At 39.7% G+C, this 19293-nt stretch overlaps 1 protein-coding gene across 4 annotated transcripts in view; it reads left to right on the forward strand.

Annotated features, from left to right (window-relative positions):
• Positions 1–19293, forward strand: part of chchd3a (coiled-coil-helix-coiled-coil-helix domain containing 3a) — a 92307-nt gene that overhangs the window by 44652 nt on the left and 28362 nt on the right. Inside the window, exons 6-7 of one of the 4 annotated variants that reach the window (XM_020599647.1) lie at positions 10504–10518; positions 10630–10780. The exons of 1 other annotated variant lie outside the window; for it this stretch is intronic. In XM_020599647.1, the coding sequence (XP_020455303.1) occupies positions 10504–10518; positions 10630–10764 (150 nt within the window). In that variant the 3' untranslated portion in view covers positions 10765–10780. Of the gene's footprint in view, positions 1–10503; positions 10519–10629; positions 10781–11999; positions 12084–19293 lie in introns of those variants that run through there. 2 more of the 4 variants (XM_020599644.1, XM_020599648.1) reach the window with 2 other exon arrangements.

The following is a 19293-nucleotide window of genomic DNA, read 5'->3' on the forward strand; positions in this document are numbered from 1 at the left end:
CTCCTAAACAGCTGAGGAGTGTGGTACCAGGAAATATGTCATGTACTGTCGACCTGTACTGTTTACATTCTCAGTTTGCACATGCTGCTCCCATACAGCATACATTCTCTTATTATATTCTTATATATTTTTATTATATTGCTCCATTTGCTGCTTAAAGTGCCTTAGATTTTGTGTTATTTATCTACTTTATAGTTCATTTGTATTTTGTGGCATTCATGTGGACGGCAAAGTAAGAATTTCATTGTACAGGGAAACACGTTTCCTAACTGTGCATATGACAAATAAACACTTTGACCTTTGATATGTACATGTATAAATGTACATATGTCATTACTAATGACAGTGATGGATCAGCAAAAAAAGACTAATTACCCTTCAAAAGTTATGGATTCTGTTTGACTTTTGTTAGACTGATGCAACCAAAAACAACCTCAAACATAAATAACATGGTTTGACAGGGTTATCTAATTCAGTGGACAGTTTTATATGCTAACCTTGTAGGAAACATCCTCAAACTGATGTCATTGTTGGCATTTACTGTACACTGGAATCCTTTCAGATTATCCCAGCATGAGCAAGTGTCACGCCACATATCCAGTAGACAAAAGGACAAAACAATGGCTGGAAAAATAGGCAAATCCTTACAGCATAGCAGTCAGAAGGTAATTATTAGTCAGAGCTGCTTGACCACCGTAAGCTTGTCATCAATGATTAATGATACCACTGCTACTTTTGACTTTATTGTGACCATTCCCAGCTCCACTGATATATGGTAAATTCCCAAGAAGAGGTTCCCTTCTTATTATGTTGTAGCAGGGTGGTAATGCTGTCAGGTTTACTGCAGGATGTCCTTGTGGCCCAGAGGTTGAAAACACATGCAACTGATTTGAAAGCAAAAATTGTTCTGTTCTGTATGATTGGCATATCTTGCCCCTCTATATGATGATAGATGTTTCATGCTTCCTTTGACTGTGGCTATTGTGAGCTGTAAACATTGTTGCCTTCACACACATTCAAATGTCAAGCTCTACGAACTAGTTTGTTTCAAGCACATCTGGCCTTTACAAAACAGTACAGAGGCCAATGTTTTTATGCAGTCACAGTCTCAGTTTATTTGGTGTGCCGCTTGATTTAAATGTCATAACACTCACCTGTTAAATTGAACTGAAGCAGACAGCTCTCAAAGACTTAGGTGACTCTAGGCAAGTGCAGGCTCATTTGTAAGTGACAACCAACTTAAGTTTGAATATATGACGGTACATCTTTGAGTTCAAAAACATTTCAGCACTGAACCCTGTAGCAAGGTTGTCACATTTTTCTCAGCTGTTGGTGTGCATGTGAGTAAGGGTTTGACAGTGTGTTTGTCCTTAAGTGTTATCAGTCAAGGTTAAGTCAGTTAACAGACCACACTATATCTGACAAGATAACATCACCCATAATCCTGCCACCTCCCATGGAGACTAATAGGGAGCCTTGATCCTAAGTGTTACTCCCACTCAGTAAAAGCCCATGATGCTAATTAACCAGCCAAAGTGAATGGCTTCCAATGCAGTTTTACAGCTACTGCTACCAGGACTTATGTTTCATTAGTGACTCCATTTTACACTCCATCACTTAGATTTGATCAGCCAGTGATAACTTGTAAAGATAGAGTTGCAATGGTTTTAGAGGCAGTTACAGGATGTGCTAAAATTTGTGGCCGGAATGTGTGTTGGAAACTGTGTGCATGTAGTTTAGTTTAGTTTAGTTTATTTCAATCATGTAAAAAATAAAATAGCATTACAAAAATAAAATTGTGAGGAAAAAATAAAAAACAAAAGAAAAAGGTAGTGCATATACAATACAAGAAGACAGAACTAATAACAATATAAAGACAAAATAGTACACAATTCAGTCATATCACATTCATGAAGTGTATTATAGATAATACCAACATTGCATGCTTGAAAGGGAGTAGAAAGAAGTACAGACTTATCTAGTTCTACCCCCTTTCTTAGACCATGGTATAGTCATGCCAGTGCCATCAACCCCGCCAACAACCAGCCAAACCCCCAAAAACCACCAAGGACCAGCCCCGACATGCACCCAACATCCAGCACCAAACAACCTACACCAAGGTGACTCTACTTGCACTCTAACACAAATTCGTCATTGCACACACAGATCATCATGTACTAACTATACGAAATAACATTGTTAAATAACTCAATACAAAAACAACATTCACTTAATCAACACCTCTCACATCCACAAGATTAATACAAAGTCTAGACATTAATTTTATTATCATACACCACACCCTGAATACTCCCATATGATCTGCACTATACCTCCTCTTTCCTATACCTTGAAATACAGCCTCTTTTATATTTATATTTATACATAACTGTTTTATGCTTGTACATTGTTTTAAATCGTCCTTTAATTTGTTCCACAATTTTACACCACTTACAGATATACAGAAACATTTTTTGGTTGTACGTATAGACAAAATTTTTTAATTTATATGGCCTCTTAAATTATATCCTCCCATCTCTCTCATTAAACAGTTTTTGAATTCCACCCGGCAACTGAATGTTTCTAACTTTATACATAAACACAGCAGATTTGTATTCTACTAGATCAAAAAATTTTAACAATTCAGACTGTATGAATGATGCACTAGTATAATCCCAGTATCCAAGCTTATGGACAATTCTTATGGCCCTTTTCTGAAGTATAAATAATGACTGCAGTGAACTTTTGTATGTATTTCCCCAACTCTCAACACACTAATCTAAATATGGTAAAATTAAAGAACAATAAAGAATGTGAAGTGACTTCCAATCCAGAATATGTGTCACTCTCGCCAGTATGGAAATGCTTTTAGCCATTTTGATTTGTATATTTTTAATGTGAGGTTTCCAGCAAATTTTGCCATCAATAATAACACTTAGAAATTTCATTTCATAAACTCTTTCTATATTAACACCTCCAACCATTACTTGGATTTGATTGTCCAGCCTATGATTACCAAATACCATGAATTTAGTCTTATCCAAATTAAGTGATAATTTGTTTGTATCACACCTTTTCTTTACCTTTTCAGTTTCCTGTGTAATCAAGTCTACAAGTTGCTGGAAATTCTCAGCAGAAGCCCATATGGTAGTATAATCAGCAAATTTCAATAAGTCAGAGAAATAGGTCTATAATTTGTGATGTTGTGCTTGTCCCCAGATTTGTACAATGGAATAACTTTTGCTATTTTCATGCTGTTGGGGAACTGCCCATTTGAAATGACAAATTAAAAATGTGCGATAGTGGTTTGGAAATCCCATTAATAACCCATTTTACAGTAGTCATATTTATTCCATCATTATCAGTAGATGTCTTATTTTCACATTTATTAATTATATCTATAACCTCATTTTCATCTATTGGTTTAAGAAACAAAGAACTCCTGTTTCTATCAATAAGACTGTCACTTGTGGATGAGGATGCATCATTGGTACAAATGTTTCTTGCTACATCATGCCCAACGTTAACAAAAAATCTGTTAAATTTGTTTACTACATCCTCCATTGTGTTGACAGGCTTATCATTATCAACAAAATAGTGAGGATAGTTCTCCTTACTATGACAGTTTCTAATTAAACTGTATATTCCAAGTATCTCTCATATTGTTTTTATTATCCACCAATAATTTACAATAATATTGTTTTTTACAACTCCTCAGTACATTGATTAATCTATTATTATATATCTTATATTTATCCTGTTTTCTTTGAACTATATTTTATGAACTCTCTATATAGTGCATTCTTCTTCTTACATGCAATCTGTAATCCCTTAGTCATCCAAGGCTTCTCATCGTAATTATTGTATCTCCTATAAAATTTACTTGGACAGTTCTTGTCATACAGTAATTTAAATATATATAAAAATTGCTCATATGCTTTGTCCGGGTCTTCTTCCCTATATACCGATTCCCAGTCCTGACCCATAAAGTCCTCTTTTAAGGTCCTTTTAGATTCTTCATTTATCACCCGCTTATATATTGGATTAGTATTTGGTCTTCGTTTTCTATGATGACTATAATAAATTAAAAACACTGGCAAATGATCAGTAATATCATTGATCAAAAGTCCACTTACAATTCTATTGTCAATATCATTTGTAAATATATTATCAATTAATGTTGCATTATAAGTAGTTATTCTACTGGGTCTTGAGATTTTGGGATATAGACTACAGCTGTACAGTACATTAATAAATTCATCAGTTCCTTTATGCTTATTGGGATTTAACAGATCAATATTAAAATCACCACATATAAACATTACTTTATTACTTATTGTTGCATAATTTTCTTCAAACCAATCCTTAAAAGTATCTATACTTGTACCTGGAGCTCTGTATATGCAACTTATTAAGATGTTTTTCTTATTTTCCATTAATATTTCTACTGTTACACATTTCAACAAATTATCCACTGCTGTTGACAACGTGCCCACTATCCTAAATCTAAAGTTTTTATCTACATACAGTGCCACACCACCTCCCAACTTCGTTTCTCTATTTACACATACCATATTATATCCATTTAGTTCAAAATCCATGCCCCTTACATTGTTAATCCAAGTTTCAGAAATTGCAATTATGTTAAATGAATGTAAGAGACCACTGAGATAGTGTTTTATATTATGGAAATTAGCATATAAACGTCTACTGTTAAAGTGAATCATAGATATTCTGTTTTCAGTATTAATTTTGCAGTTGAACTGTTTATCTGTATAGTAAAGACAATTGTTGTCAGTGATTGTGAAAAAATTATTTCAAGGATCAATGTCATTCTCCCAGTCCTGAGAGTGATGATCAGTGTATCTATAAGTACTCAACTCCAGCTCATCATACTCAGTAATCCTCTGTAGTAAGTCACTTACAGCAGGATGTGAGCAGTTCGTGTTTGTTGCCATGCAGTGGTCATACCTAAGTGTTGATGCCAAAGCTCTTTGAAGATTCAATCATCGGTGTACCTGAATGACTATTGATTATCCTCTCCTTGTTTTGGTGTACTAGTTCTGGAGTGTACCACCAATCTATCGTAACGAAGGTACACGATGTCACCCCTTGCACGTGCCTCTTGTAACTTCGGCATCAGCTCCTTCCGTTTCCTCCTCACAGAATCGGTAAAATCCTCATTTATGTAAATGTTAGACCCTCTCAGAAGCTTTGTGCGTTGCAGTATGTATAATCGGTCCTTATACCACATGAACTTCACCACCACGGACCTTGGTCCTCGTTCGGTAGGCCTCCCTGCTCGGTGAACACGCGCAATCTCCATGTCCTGTTGAATTTGCAACTTTTCTTTCAAAACGTTCTTCACCTTCAGCTCCGTGTCCGCCCAGCTTTCTCCGGGTGTCTCCATTATCGCCACGAAAACCAGGTTATTCCGCCTGGATTGACCTTCCAAATACTCAATTTTATCGGTAATTGCCATTAAACTTTCACACGTTTTGCAGACGTCATGTAAACTTGGTGTATATTCATTTATGGATGTTTCTCATCAAACTCCCATTTTAAAATGTTCTCCTATCACCAAGCTTGATATGACAGTTCTCCCAGCAACTGTCAAAAACTCAATTCTCCTACCACATATACGGTATTGTCATCCATATTCCATCCACAGATTGGCCCTTCTCTTTCTCTCCTTTCCATCTTCTCTACCCCATGAACTTCCCCTCCCTTCTCTTCCCTCAATTCATCTCCTACCTCCCACATGCCGCCTACTGTGCCAATTAACACCAGAGCATGGTCACATTGTGCTGTCCTTTGACCCCTCCTCCCTGCCTGTCAAAGCACTCAGGAACTCAGGCCCATGGCTTCAGTATTAGTTTGTCACAGGGCCCTGTCGCGCAGGTCTTTGATAGATGGGCCCTGGTGAGCAGCTCTGACCCACCACGCTGCAGCACACACTTGGATGGTTTGAGGGAGCATTGATTATGATGCTGCTTGTGACAGGGTTGAATCAGGGCCAATCAGGATTTGTGCTCTATTGATCATGGTATCTCACAAGATTATTTTCCTCCAGCATGATTTATAAAAATGTTGCACGCATACAGTGTAATGTAGATCAGTATATTACAATACAGCTTATAATTGCATTTGAGGTGTGACATGAACAATGTATAAACAATGTTATTGACCTCAAATGTAGTCGCAATACATATCTGACTTGTAAAAATATGATGACTGGGAAAGAAGAGGATTAAAAACATATTTCTTTTACATAAGAGTAATTTCTTGGACTTGTCTCTGATACAGTAATTCACTTTTGCCTCTAAAAGCCAATATAAAGCAGTTTAGCAAGACAAGTTCACTTTGGTTGTTGACATTTCATAGACACGGTTAAACTTGTGATAATGGGTTATAGGTAAACATGTTAGATAGACATAAGCCAAAAAATCAGGGAAATACTGTTTTAAGTCTTTACACTGAACATGACAACGCAATAGTTTATCTGCATTATGCCTGCAGCCAGAGGCATGTTTTCGGGTTGTCCATCCATCCATCTGGCCAGCCTTTTCTTGTGAACGTGATAGGTCAGGAATGTTTTGAGGGAATTTCTTCAAATTTGACACACACAAGTGTCCACTTGGACTTGTGGATGAACTGATTACATTTTGGTGGTTAAAGTTCAAGGTTAGTGACCTCACATCTGTCCCATTTCCACGAAGTTGACTGATTGGTGGCAATAATTTTAGTTTTCTATTATGATGTGTATGGTTGGAAATTGATTAAAGTCTGCAAATCCTCCAAATGAAGTGAAAAAGTATATTGCTTATCCATGCCTTCTAGAATGGCACATACATAAGCATTAACTGATCAGCAGGATGTTTGTCTGTGCACGCCTTCTAAAACTGTTTGGTTAGATTTAGCCACAAAAACAACTTGGTTAAAGTTAGGGATCATGATGTGGGTTAAATTAAGTTCTTAATTAGAGTTAGGGATACAAAGTAGTTTGGGTTCAAATTGCTATTTGCGAAAGCCAGAAGATAATTGGCGGCGGCAGCACAAAGAGCCATGTGGTTAAGGTTATGGATCCATTATAGTGAACAGACTGACATTGTTTAAAACAGGAAATGAGAAGCAACCTCCTGTGATACAGTCAGTGGCTTGGTGACCCATCCATTCATCCTGACCTCTCCCCTGTGCGGACTTTGTCGCACTGTACCACCTGACTTTCTCTTTTGCTCTTACCATAATTCCTATGGCCATTAGGGGGCTTTGTAATTTGAATGTGAACATGCTGTTCTGGGGCACTTGATGAAACAACTGATGCTGTTTACTCTTCCTGGGAGAACAGTCTTGTTTCACTTACAGTACCATAGGGTCTTTTTATAGTGTTTTGTTTTGGGTAAGTATATGCATGTCTCTTCAAGGACAGCAGGAAATTTTGCAAATCAGACATACAGTAACCATGCTATACAGACATATACTTATACAGTATATGTCTTTAATATAATAAAGCATCCTGTAGCTACACACAATATACACACACACACACACACACACACACACACACACACACAGAGTTGCCCAGCAGGAGTTATTTCTATTTCAATCATTTGGATAGCTTTAAAAGAAAAAGAAGAAAAAAAAAAACAAGTGTCAAAGGACACTTTAAAGAAAGGATAAGGATAATCACTTTTATTGGCCAAGTATGTTACACACAAGGAATTTGTGTCTGGTACAGAACCGATGGCAGCCATCTGCGGCGCCAACACAACCGATGGCTATTGGGGGCAACGGGGAGGTTCTGTGTCTTGCCCAAGGACACTTCGACACATGGACTGGAGGCACCAAGTTTCAAACCTTCAACCTTGTGGTTGGGAGATGACTGCTCTACCAACCGCACCACTGTCGCCACCCAAAAGCAGCTGTGAAAGAAAGTGGTGTATGAGTGTAAGGGTGTATGGAAGTAAATCAGAGAATAGGCAGTGGGCGGGGGGGCCTGACACAGCAAAATCCACCTGTTTTCATCCATCTTCCATCCTCCTCTCCTCCTCCCTGTCTTCTCCTTTGCCCTGACTCCCATCTCAAACTACGGCATTCGGGTAATTAAAAAACATGACTGTTCTTAATTATTCAGCGGCTGGCTAATTGATATTCACGGAGGCATTTACCTCGCCTAAATGATCCATTTAATCTGACCACCACTGCACCCGCACCCACCGTGCTACTGTACTTAATAAGAGACCAGGAGAGATGGAAACAAGAAGGGCAATGTAAAAGTTTGCTAATAGCAGTACTAGGAGTATGTGGATTCTGTGTGTGTCCTGTGGGAGGATATTGTGAATATTGGTATTTTTACTGGCCGTTTTTTTTCCCATGTCAAGGGTTTCTGCACAGGAAAATTAGAGTAAAGCCGATTTAGAATTGGTGAATTAGCATCCACTGGGGTTGCAAAGTTTTGAAGTTGCTCATAATACTAGGAAAACATCATGAGTGATTGACAGACATTCTTTGTGTTGACATTTTCTGGGAGATGTATGGATTTTAAAGCTGGAAGCATGCACTGTAACACATCCTCCTTTTTTCTCTCATCTCCCTTCCTTTCTATACTTTCATCATTTTCTCACTTTAACTTCTTTCTAAAATTATAGCGGTACATTTGGCCCAGGCTCCATGTCCTATCTAACAGCCAGTTTTTCATTCTTGACCTCTCCCATGTTAAATCACCTTTTATTGTCCTCTTCTCTTTGTCTCTTATCTCTCTGTGCTTTCCACTCTCAAGTTCACTCCCATTTTCTCATCTAATTCTGCCCTTCCTTTCCGCTTCATCCCCCTACCCATACCCTAGTTCTCCTCCTCCACTTGCAACCGCCTCTTCATTAGGGGAACAAAAGGTGTGCGGGCAGCGGTGAAGTCTGTCCCATTGTTTGGTGTTTACAATGATTAGATTATCTTTAAAGGCTGCTGAATGGGGTTAATCAGTCGGAAGTAATCCTGACATAATGTGTTTGTCTGATCCTGTGTGGCATGTGTCATCAAAGTGAAGGGCCAACCTGCTCGCATTGAAATTGAACACATCCAAGGGTGCATGTATCCACAGACGCACACAAAAGTGAGCAGAAAAAGAAAATCCCTGAGTACACGTTTCTGTCACAACCTCTTCTCTTTTAATGACCCCTTTAGTCTCACCTTCAGCACAAATGTATCTCTCCACCCACTCTCTGTGGGTACAGCTGCTCCGGCTGGTGTGAGTGAGTGCATATATGTGTGATAATATATGCATTTTAGGTCAGTGTCTCCCCTGTTGTTTGTGTGTGTCATTTGTCTTTCTCTGTAATGCTAACCTCACCACCTGTCAGCCACCTATCAGCGTAACACTGGGTTTGGACACACTTGTGACAGTACAGTCCTCTCCTCTGTTTCTCCCTCCATCCCAGCACACCTCATTTCTTCGTTCAAAATTCAGCTGTTGGTGAGAGACAGTTTTTTGGCACCTTTGCAATCATATTTCAGTCTTTCAAAAACTTTGCCAGTCTATCCTAGAAGCCCTGATTGCATGCTTCGAATCAGTAACACATTTAAAGGTCATAAAAATGTTACCTCCAGTGTACTTAACACACACTTTAAGGTGTACTTTAGGGTACATTCACCCAGCACTATCATTTAGGCTTAAGTTCAGCTTGTTTCTAACACTGGCCACACAATAGCACTGCAGTTTTGTAAAGGCACACAATGGAGACATGTTTGATTAATAAGACTGCCTAATACAGTGTTGTGCTGAGCACCACAGCTTGACCACGGTGTGCTCTGGAGTGTTTTACCCCTTGCTTAGTGTGTGTGTGTGTGTGTGTGTGTGTGTGTGTGTGTGCGCGCGCGCAGGTGTTTGCCAGTATTCACTGGTTGGTCTTGTGTATAGTGCATAAGATTACAGTTTCCCCTTGACTTGAAACTTCCCCAGTATTCTCACGCAAGGACAACCTCTCAGTGACATTCCTCATCACTCCTCATCACAATGCATAGAGCGCACAACTCCGCCTGCAGTGTGCTGAGTAGCCTAACACAGATGGTTATCAGTGTAGTAGAGATTGGATGGTGTACTGCAGTGTTTTTCTCTATATGTTGTATTCTCTTCATCATCCTATTGCGCTTACAGCAAATGAATCAAGGTTCTCTCTGCATGGCTGCTTTCTATAGAACAGTTCTCTGCAATATGGTGATATGGTGTGTGTGTGTGGTTCTGAGTTGGAATATATGTAAGTGTGTATACCATACATTTGTGTATACACACTAGTGTGTATATGCAGTAGTCTGTATATGCCAGTGAGAGAGGAGATTGAGAGGATAAAGTGTGAGTATTCAAGCAGAACAGTGCTAGGCAGTCACCCCGAGACTCTGAATACTAAACCTCTCCAAATGTCACTTTGAAGAAGTTCATGGATGAATCAGTGCCACTTTACATTCTCTCTTTTTCTTTCTCTCATTTCCTTTCACTGCTTCCTTATTCAGGAGATTGGACGGAAGGTAACTGTAGAGGTTTTTACCTTCTCCCAGTTCTCTCTTGCTGTTTCTGCATAATAGTCAAGGATTTCTTTTTTCCTTGTCTTTGACATGTTACATTTTTCTTTACACCAGGATCTTCCCCCTGCTCAGCTCTCTTGTGTTATGTGTGAGCATGGTGTGGACCCCAGTTGCAGACACAGACCAGAAGGAGTAGGAGCCAAAGAAAGAGGTTTAATGAACAAAAACACAGGTAAGGCTGGGTGGTAAGAAGACGAGGACCCAGGGAGGAGACCAGGAGGACGGAGGAGATCAGGGAGGAGACCAGGAGGAACCAAGAGGGACAAGGAGACCAGGAGGACGAAGAACCAGGAGGGACGAGGAGGAGACCAGGAGGACGAAGAACCAGGAGGGACGAGGAGGAGACCAGGAGGACGAAGAATGTGATGTATAGGTTTGTCTGTGTTCATTGGGGCTGTGTTGTGTAGACCAAAATAGTTACTGTGTGTTCAGCTTGTGCTGTGCACAGTTTGAAATGTCCTGAATGTTTGAAATTACTGAAGTGCAAATAAAAATTAGCAGTTGTGAAAAATCTTGCTTCCTTTGTAAATTTATTTTTTCCAATCGTCTGACAAAAAATTTACATAACAGTTGTGTAATGTAATCTAACAAAGGTAAAGGGCAAATGTAAATAAACATCTGTTGATTATTAGAGTTGGTTTTTGCATTGTTTTAGATTAGAATTCTTTGATTATGTTGAGTTACAAAGCCAAAAGATGATGCGGGTATATAATACCCGTGAACAGAGGCCGTGTAAACTAAATCTGAACAGAGCACAATGTGGTTTTGAAAAGTGTGTGGTCAAGTCTGTAAGGAAATTTATACTATCATGTTTAATAAAATTCCATTTTGATTTGAGTTGCTAGTGCTCTAGCCAAGTGTAAAGATGTTTTTTCAGAGCAGATGCATCCAGGTCTTATCTGTCCTGTATATCACCCAGAGACTCAGCCGTACATTTAGTGAAGGTCACAGTAGAGGGGAGGACAGTAAAGATAGGTAGGCTAGCTAAATATATACACCAGACCATGGCACCTGTTTGGACTGAGAACTGATGTTATCCTCTTGGCCTGACAGTGGTGTGGCTGAAGATTGAACACAAGAGAATTAAAAAGTGTATACAGTACCTGCTGAGGCATGATCAGTTGCACGCACATTGACATACAAAGTGTGCACACATTCCCATACATGCAAAGCCTCTCTAGGTGTATGTACATGCTGGCAGGCATTACACACATTCACGTGGTCTTTGTGGTATTAGAATGTCTCTGTACTTTATACACACTTGTAGGAGTCCCCATTGTGAGCCTCTCTCATGTGTACATTTCCTTGTTTGAGTGTGTTTTGTGATTGGTTTGTTAAAATTGGCAACACTCCACAGAGCACATAAGTAATTGTTTTTCTTCTCTTCTGTGTGTGTGTGTGTGTGTGTGTGTGTGTGTGTTTAGACCAAGCAGCTGGAGGCCAGAGAAGCAGATCTAAATAAGCAGGATGCTTTCTACAGAGAGCAGATGGCTCGGCTGGAGGAGAGGGTAACAACCTGTTTGTACCATAAATCAATCTGAAAAAATAGGCTCTATGAGACACTTAAGTGATGATATCTGATTACTCTTAAATTAATGCCTTGTTTTCATGGTGTCACTTTTAATTAGTGTGGCTTTTATAACCCTTCAGTGTGCTTAGTTCCCAGCCAGAATTGGAGAATCAACCTTAATTGATTGATTTTATTTATTTATTTATTTTACTGTTTTCTGTACTCAGATATCCTGAGAAGAGAATCATAAATCTATCCCACATGACAGTGTGGTGATATTAACACTGGGGATGCAGATACAGAAACCAAACAATAGCACAGACAGGACCCAGCAGGTATACTGTGTAGTCTGTGTATACAGCTGTATTTACCAATGTATTGAATTACGTACATGCTAATGGAAGTATGTTCATTGTACTGTGCTGTAAACTAAATTGCTTTAGGCCAAACTGCTTTGTGTTATGGTGACCAAAGTTTTAATAGCCATCCACTTAATGTTTAGCCTGTGTGTTTGCGCCTTTGGAGCTTATCCTAGCTAACACTGGGCAACAGAGGGAGTACACTCTAGACAGGTTGCCGGTCTATCACAGGACTGACACATAATCGACATGCACCCCTATCCAGGAATTTGCCTGCTATTTCACATCTAGGCATCATGTCAGAACAAAGCCCAGTGTCATGTAGCTGGCAAAGTGTTGCTAGCAATTTTACCTGATCAGATCAAGTCAAATAGACAGCTACATGCCTGAATGGAAGTGGTCAAATTAATGGTAAGGGCACAGTCAAGATGACAACAGCACTACAACATAATATTTAACACCCAACTTTTTCTCTGTTTTACTGCTTCTGGTCTCGTTAATGCCGCTCTCTTTCTTAATGCACCTGCTCAGCTGCTGCTCTCCCTCTTTCGCTCTTAGTAGCATATATTTTTGGCATACAGTGACATTTAGGCACAACTATAAAAACAAAGTAACATACCTAACTTGTACAAAATTTATTTTGAATGAGTAGAGAGAAGATACAGTTTAGCAGTGAGAGCTAACACAGAATGGCTGGAAATTGGACCAACATAGAAATCAGAGAATTTCTCATCCTTTGAGGAGAGGAATAATGGTCTGTCTGTCTTGTGTGATGGTGGACATTGTGTGAATATTGTGGCTGTACCCAGCTAGGTCCTGCTATGTTGGAACAGAGATGCTCACAAGTAATGGTTTGCAAGTCCAAGTCAAGTCTTAAGTTTTTGAGGCACAAGTCAAGTTTCAAGTCTCTGGCTGTGGCTCAGGAGGTAGAGCGGGTTGTTTCCTAAACGGAAGATTAGCGGTTCGGTTCCCGGCTTGTCCAGTCAACATGTCGAGGTGTCCTTGAGCAAGACACTGAACCCCCAGTTGCTCCCGGTGATGTCACCGGTGTGTGAATTTGGGAGTGCGAATGGGTGAATGGCCGAATAATGTGAAAGCGCTTTGAGGGTGCTGTAAAAGCATAGAAAGGCGCTATACAAGTATAAGACCATTTACCATTTATGGTTGTAATGAGCATCCCATGCTGAGCTAACATGTTTGCTAAAAGCCCATAGGAACTAACATTAACTTGTCTCTCACATTACCAGGTGACCGACTTAACCATCCATTGCATTTTGAGATGCCTGATAAAAGTAGCTGCAGATGTTTTCACTATAGTCACAGTGTTGTTGCTGCAGCTTACAGTCATCTCAGGCAGCACCTCCTGTGCATGTGTAAAATTACACATGATAATAGTAAAGGGAATGGCATTCGGCTAAACAGACATTTTCTTAACATTAATGTGCAAAAAAGAGTAAAATATATATTGTTCATGAGTCGCAAATCTTGAGTCGAGTCTTTTGAGGACAAGTCTCAAGTCACTGTGTGTGTGACTCGAGTCCAAGTCACAAACTTGAGTCCTCATGTCTATCTTGGAACAAAGCCTTGCCGGGATTTTTGCACACAGCAGCTCTATGTCTGAACGCCAAAAAACAACTGCTACCTAGGTACACGCAGCCCACAAATTCTTGGGTTCCATGTTTGAAAGGGACTATAGAGACAGACACACCTAACACACGCATGTCTTTGGACTGTGGGAGGAAGCCAGAGTACCAGAGATGACATCATGGCTATTTTTAAGAACACGCACCACACTCCACAGTTCTAGTGTTTGTTTGAGGAAAAGTTTTCGTACCTCTATTCATGTATAATGCAGTCATTGATATACAGTGCCTTGCGAAAGTATTCGGCCCCCTTGAACTTTGCGACCTTTTGCCACATTTCAGGCTTCAAACATAAAGATATAAAACTGTAATTTTTTGTGAAGAATCAACAACAAGTGGGACACAATCATGAAGTGGAACGAAATTTATTGGATATTTCAAACTTTTTTAACAAATAAAAAACTGAATAATTGGGCGTGCAAAATTATTCAGCCCCTTTACTTTCAGTGCAGCAAACTCTCTCCAGAAGTTCAGTGAGGATCTCTGAATGATCCAATGTTGACCTAAATGACTAATGATGATAAATAGAATCCACCTGTGTGTAATCAAGTCTCCGTATAAATGCACCTGCACTGTGATAGTCTCAGAGGTCTGTTTAAAGCGCAGAGAGCATCATGAAGAACAAGGAACACACCAGGCAGGTCCGAGATACTGTTGTGGAGAAGTTTAAAGCCGGATTTGGATACAAAAAGATTTCCCAAGCTTTAAACATCCCAAGGAGCACTGTGCAAGCGATAATATTGAAATGGAAGGAGTATCAGACCACTGCAAATCTACCAAGACCTGGCCGTCCCTCTAAACTTTCAGCTCATACAAGGAGAAGACTGATCAGAGATGCAGCCAAGAGGCCCATGATCACTCTGGATGAACTGCAGAGATCTACAGCTGAGGTGGGAGACTCTGTCCATAGGACAACAATCAGTCGTATACTGCACAAATCTGGCCTTTATGGAAGAGTGGCAAGAAGAAAGCCATTTCTTAAAGATATCCATAAAAAGTGTCGTTTAAAGTTTGCCACAAGCCACCTGGGAGACGCACCAAACATGTGGAAGAAGGTGCTCTGGTCAGATGAAACCAAAATCGAACTTTTTGGCAACAATGCAAAATGTTATGTTTGGCGTAAAAGCAACACAGCTCATCACCCTGAACACACCATCCCCACTGTCAAACATGGTGGTGGCAGCATCATGGTTTGGGCCTGCTTTCTTCAGCAGGGACAGGGAAGATGGTTAAAATTGATGGGAAGATGGATGGAGCCAAATACAGGACCATTCTGGATGGAAACCTGATGGAGTCTGCAAAAGACCTGAGACTGGGACGGAGATTTGTCTTCCAACAAGACAATGATCCAAAACATAAAGCAAAATCTACAATGGAATGGTTCACAAATAAACATATCCAGGTGTTAGAATGGCCAAGTCAAAGTCCAGACCTGAATCCAATCGAGAATCTGTGGAACGAACTGAAAACTGCTGTTCACAAACGCTCTCCATCCAATCTCACTGAGCTCGAGCTGTTTTGCAGGAGGAATGGGCAAAAATTTCAGTCTCTTGATGTGCAAAACTGATAGAGACATACCCCAAGCGACTTACAGCTGTAATCGCAGCAAAAGGTGGCGCTACAAAGTATTAACTTAAGGGGGCTGAATAATTTTGCACGCCCAGTTTTTCAGTTTTTTATTTGTTAAAAACGTTTGAAATATCCAATAAATTTCGTTCCACTTCATGATTGTGTCCCACTTGTTGTTGATTCTTCACAAAAAATTACAGTTTTATATCTTTATGTTTGAAGCCTGAAATGTGGCAAAAGGTCGCAAAGTTCAAGGGGGCCGAATACTTTCGCAAGGCACTGTATAGCAGTGTACACACAGATTTATGCACACAGTTTAGTCGTTCGCAGTGAGCTTGGTTTCCATGGGACCTTAGTATGGTCACATTTATTCTTTTCTCTTTATCCCACTGCCCTGCTGTTTATGTCATCATCCTTCACCTCAAACTCTGCATGCTTTCCTCAGTGAGGTGTATCTCTCTCTCTCTCTTATTCTGTGACTCATTGTAATTGTCTCTCTACTGCTCTTTTGCTCTCTTTTAAAAAAATTTTTACCCTTTATTCCTCCACCTGAAGGATTAACTTCAGGTTAAATCCCATTCATCTCAGCATGTGTCCACCTGTCCCTGAAAGTGACACTACCCTGATATTTGTTGTCAAACCAGTGTCCTATGGAGGGGGACAAGGGTCAGCTGCTGTGCTTCGCCCCCTTCAAATAGCAACACCATGCTGACTCCAGTGAGAAATACCTGCAAGGCAGGAAACTAAGGTCAAATGCCATTTAAAGTGTGTTAAAAAGGATGCCCTCATGCTGCTCTCCAATCTTAAGTGTATCTCAAGAAGGATACAATGCTCTATTTAATGGGCTTTAAATGACACCTTCATGCTGAGAAGGAGTTTTCTCACCTTTGGAGGGTGCAAAAAAGTCAAACGCCCTCTGTAGTGAAAGCCAATTGGACATTTCACACTGTTGTGAAGCCAGATATTCATTGTGGAAGAGGGAGGCACTCCTCACATGAATTCAATAGTAACAAAATATCACATACTCATTGGGCACATTGTTCTCAAAAGAACCTCACTGTGAACTGATTTTGTCTTTATCCACACTGTTCAAAAGTGATTTCTTGTAGAAAAGATAGATGGTGTCCTATCTTGTGTATGCATACCCATGCACGTGCACACATCATTATTAATACGTTTGCTTTAAATAGACATTTCTTTTTTGCCATTTCATAATGTTTTCTTAGCTGATTAAACTAGCAGCACACTTGTAATAATTCACTTTTGCAATAACCATGCTTGTTTAACAGTTGTAGTGTGGATTTGTTCATTCCCATTAGGCACAGGGCATTCTCCCCTTTGGTTAATTATGTTTTCAAATTTTCCTTCCTTCACTGAGGATGAACGCCAAGCCAGTGGGCGCTGAGTTGCACTGGACCTGTGTAATTGGAAATGCATTGGTCTGTACATTTTTGGTTGGGTAGCGGAGAGGAGACCATTAACTGGAGTCAAGGGTGAATTATTTGACAGGCCGTTTGCAAACTTTTTTTTTACAAAATATCATTAGGAGGTTGTCTGGACAAAAAAAAAAAAGAAGAGAGGCATCTTTCCCTTTTGCACTTGAACTTCCACTGATCCATCTGTACAGCTCAGTTTCTCTCTTTCAGTTCCTCAACCCATGTTGCATCCTCACAGCTTTGGGCTGTGAAGCACTACCATATCATACTGTATAGTAGCAAATGTAAGTGCTGATGGTAGAAGTGATGGGTCACAACTAACACAAGCATTATCGACTCCAGCAGCGGGCCATCCATCAGCCACGTTGGCCTCTGGTCAATATTCCTTAGATCAAAGTGTCAACAAATCACCTTCACACCTCAGAGGGAGAAGATAGAGAGAGGGAGGTGAGAGAGAGAGGGGTGAACAGATAACAAGGAAAGTAATACTGTACTGAAGACACAAAGTAAAGCAAAAAAGAGAAAAGCCACGTTTCCACCAGAAAGTCCCCGGTGCTTTTTATTCCCAGGAAGTAAAGCCCAAGGATTGTCCCTGGGGTAAAACACCCCCGAGTACATTGTGATGTGCATTTCCACAGCAGGGGCGAAGTCCAGGGAAGATTAAACAAATTAGTCTGCTGACGTAAGAGCATGAAGCTTGACAGTCATCAGTGGGTTGTAAGGATGCTGCAGCGGTGGAGGTGCAGGTAAAACTGAAATGATTGCTTTTTTGCACGTTTGTGCTCATTTAAAATGGTGTATGGCTTCAGGGCATTGAAATATGACATGATATGATGCATTTGGCATCAAAAAAAGCATTTTTAATGGTTTTCAATGGTGAGTAACAGTAACCTAGGAATACATTTGTGAGTATTTTTTTTTATTTCAACCTTTTTAAGCAAATTTTAAGGAAGTTACAACACAATTTTTAAGTTTTTATAAAATAAATATCCTGTGCCAAATTTGAGCTACATTCATTTAACACAGCCAACATGGCTTGCTAGTGCCCTAGGAACTAATAAGGGTTAAGAGGTGTATTTTTTCTTACTTCAAGGTTTTATTGCACATATGGTGAAAAGCACATGGATTGTTAACTCTGAGTAATGTTTCACTTCAGCTGATGTCATGCTTTCTTCCGTGTCCTTTGCCTGCTGTGCTCTATGTGTGGAGGAGCTGAGCTCTGCCCTCAGGTCAAACACCAGGAAAAGCTGCTCCACAAACACCAAAACCATATTTTCCAATCCACTAATCTCCTTTACTGGTCTCTTTGTGTAGGCTTACTGATAAAATGCTCCTTGCAAGCTGAAAACCTGTGGAACTGGAGATAATTGCATCACTGCACCCAAAATTTTTTTCACACTGGCACACTCTCTGGTCGTCATTTGGGTTACGGTGGTCAAGCAGCTCTGACTAATAATTACCTTCTGACTGCTATGCTGTAAGGATTTGCCTATTTTTCCATCCATTGTTTTGTCCTTTTGTCTACTGGATATGTGGCGTGACACTTGCTCATGCTGGGATAATCTGAAAGGATTCCAGTGTACAGTAAATGCCAACAATGACATCAGTTTGAGGATGTTTCCTACAAGGTTAGCATATAAAACTGTCCACTGAATTAGATAACCCTGTCAAACCATGTTATTTATGTTTGAGGTTGTTTTTGGTTGCATCAGTCTAACAAAAGGCAAACAGAATCTATAACTTTTGAAGGGTAATTAGTCTTTTTTTGCTGATCCATCACTGTCATTAGTAATGACATATGTACATTTATACATGTACATATCAAAGGTCAAAGTGTTTATTTGTCATATGCACAGTTAGGAAACATGTTTCCCTGTACAATGAAATTCTTACTTTGCCGTCCACATGAATGCCACAAAATACAAATTAACTATAAAGTAGATAAATAAGTAACACAAAATCTAAGACACTTTAAGCAGCAAATGCAGCAATGTAATTAAAATATATGAGAATATAATAAGAGAGAATGTATGCTGCATGGGAGCAGCATGTGCAGTAGTCAACAGTCAATGTGCAAACTGAGAATGTAAACAGTACATCACGTATTTCCTGGTAATAAACTCCTCAGCTGTTTAGGAGTCTGATGGCAGAGGGAAATAAAGAGTTTTTCAGTCTAGTGGTCCTACACTTCACACTTCTGA

This window comes from Monopterus albus, unplaced genomic scaffold (genome assembly GCF_001952655.1).
Source record: "Monopterus albus unplaced genomic scaffold, M_albus_1.0 scaffold41.1, whole genome shotgun sequence".
NCBI lineage: Eukaryota > Metazoa > Chordata > Actinopteri > Synbranchiformes > Synbranchidae > Monopterus > Monopterus albus.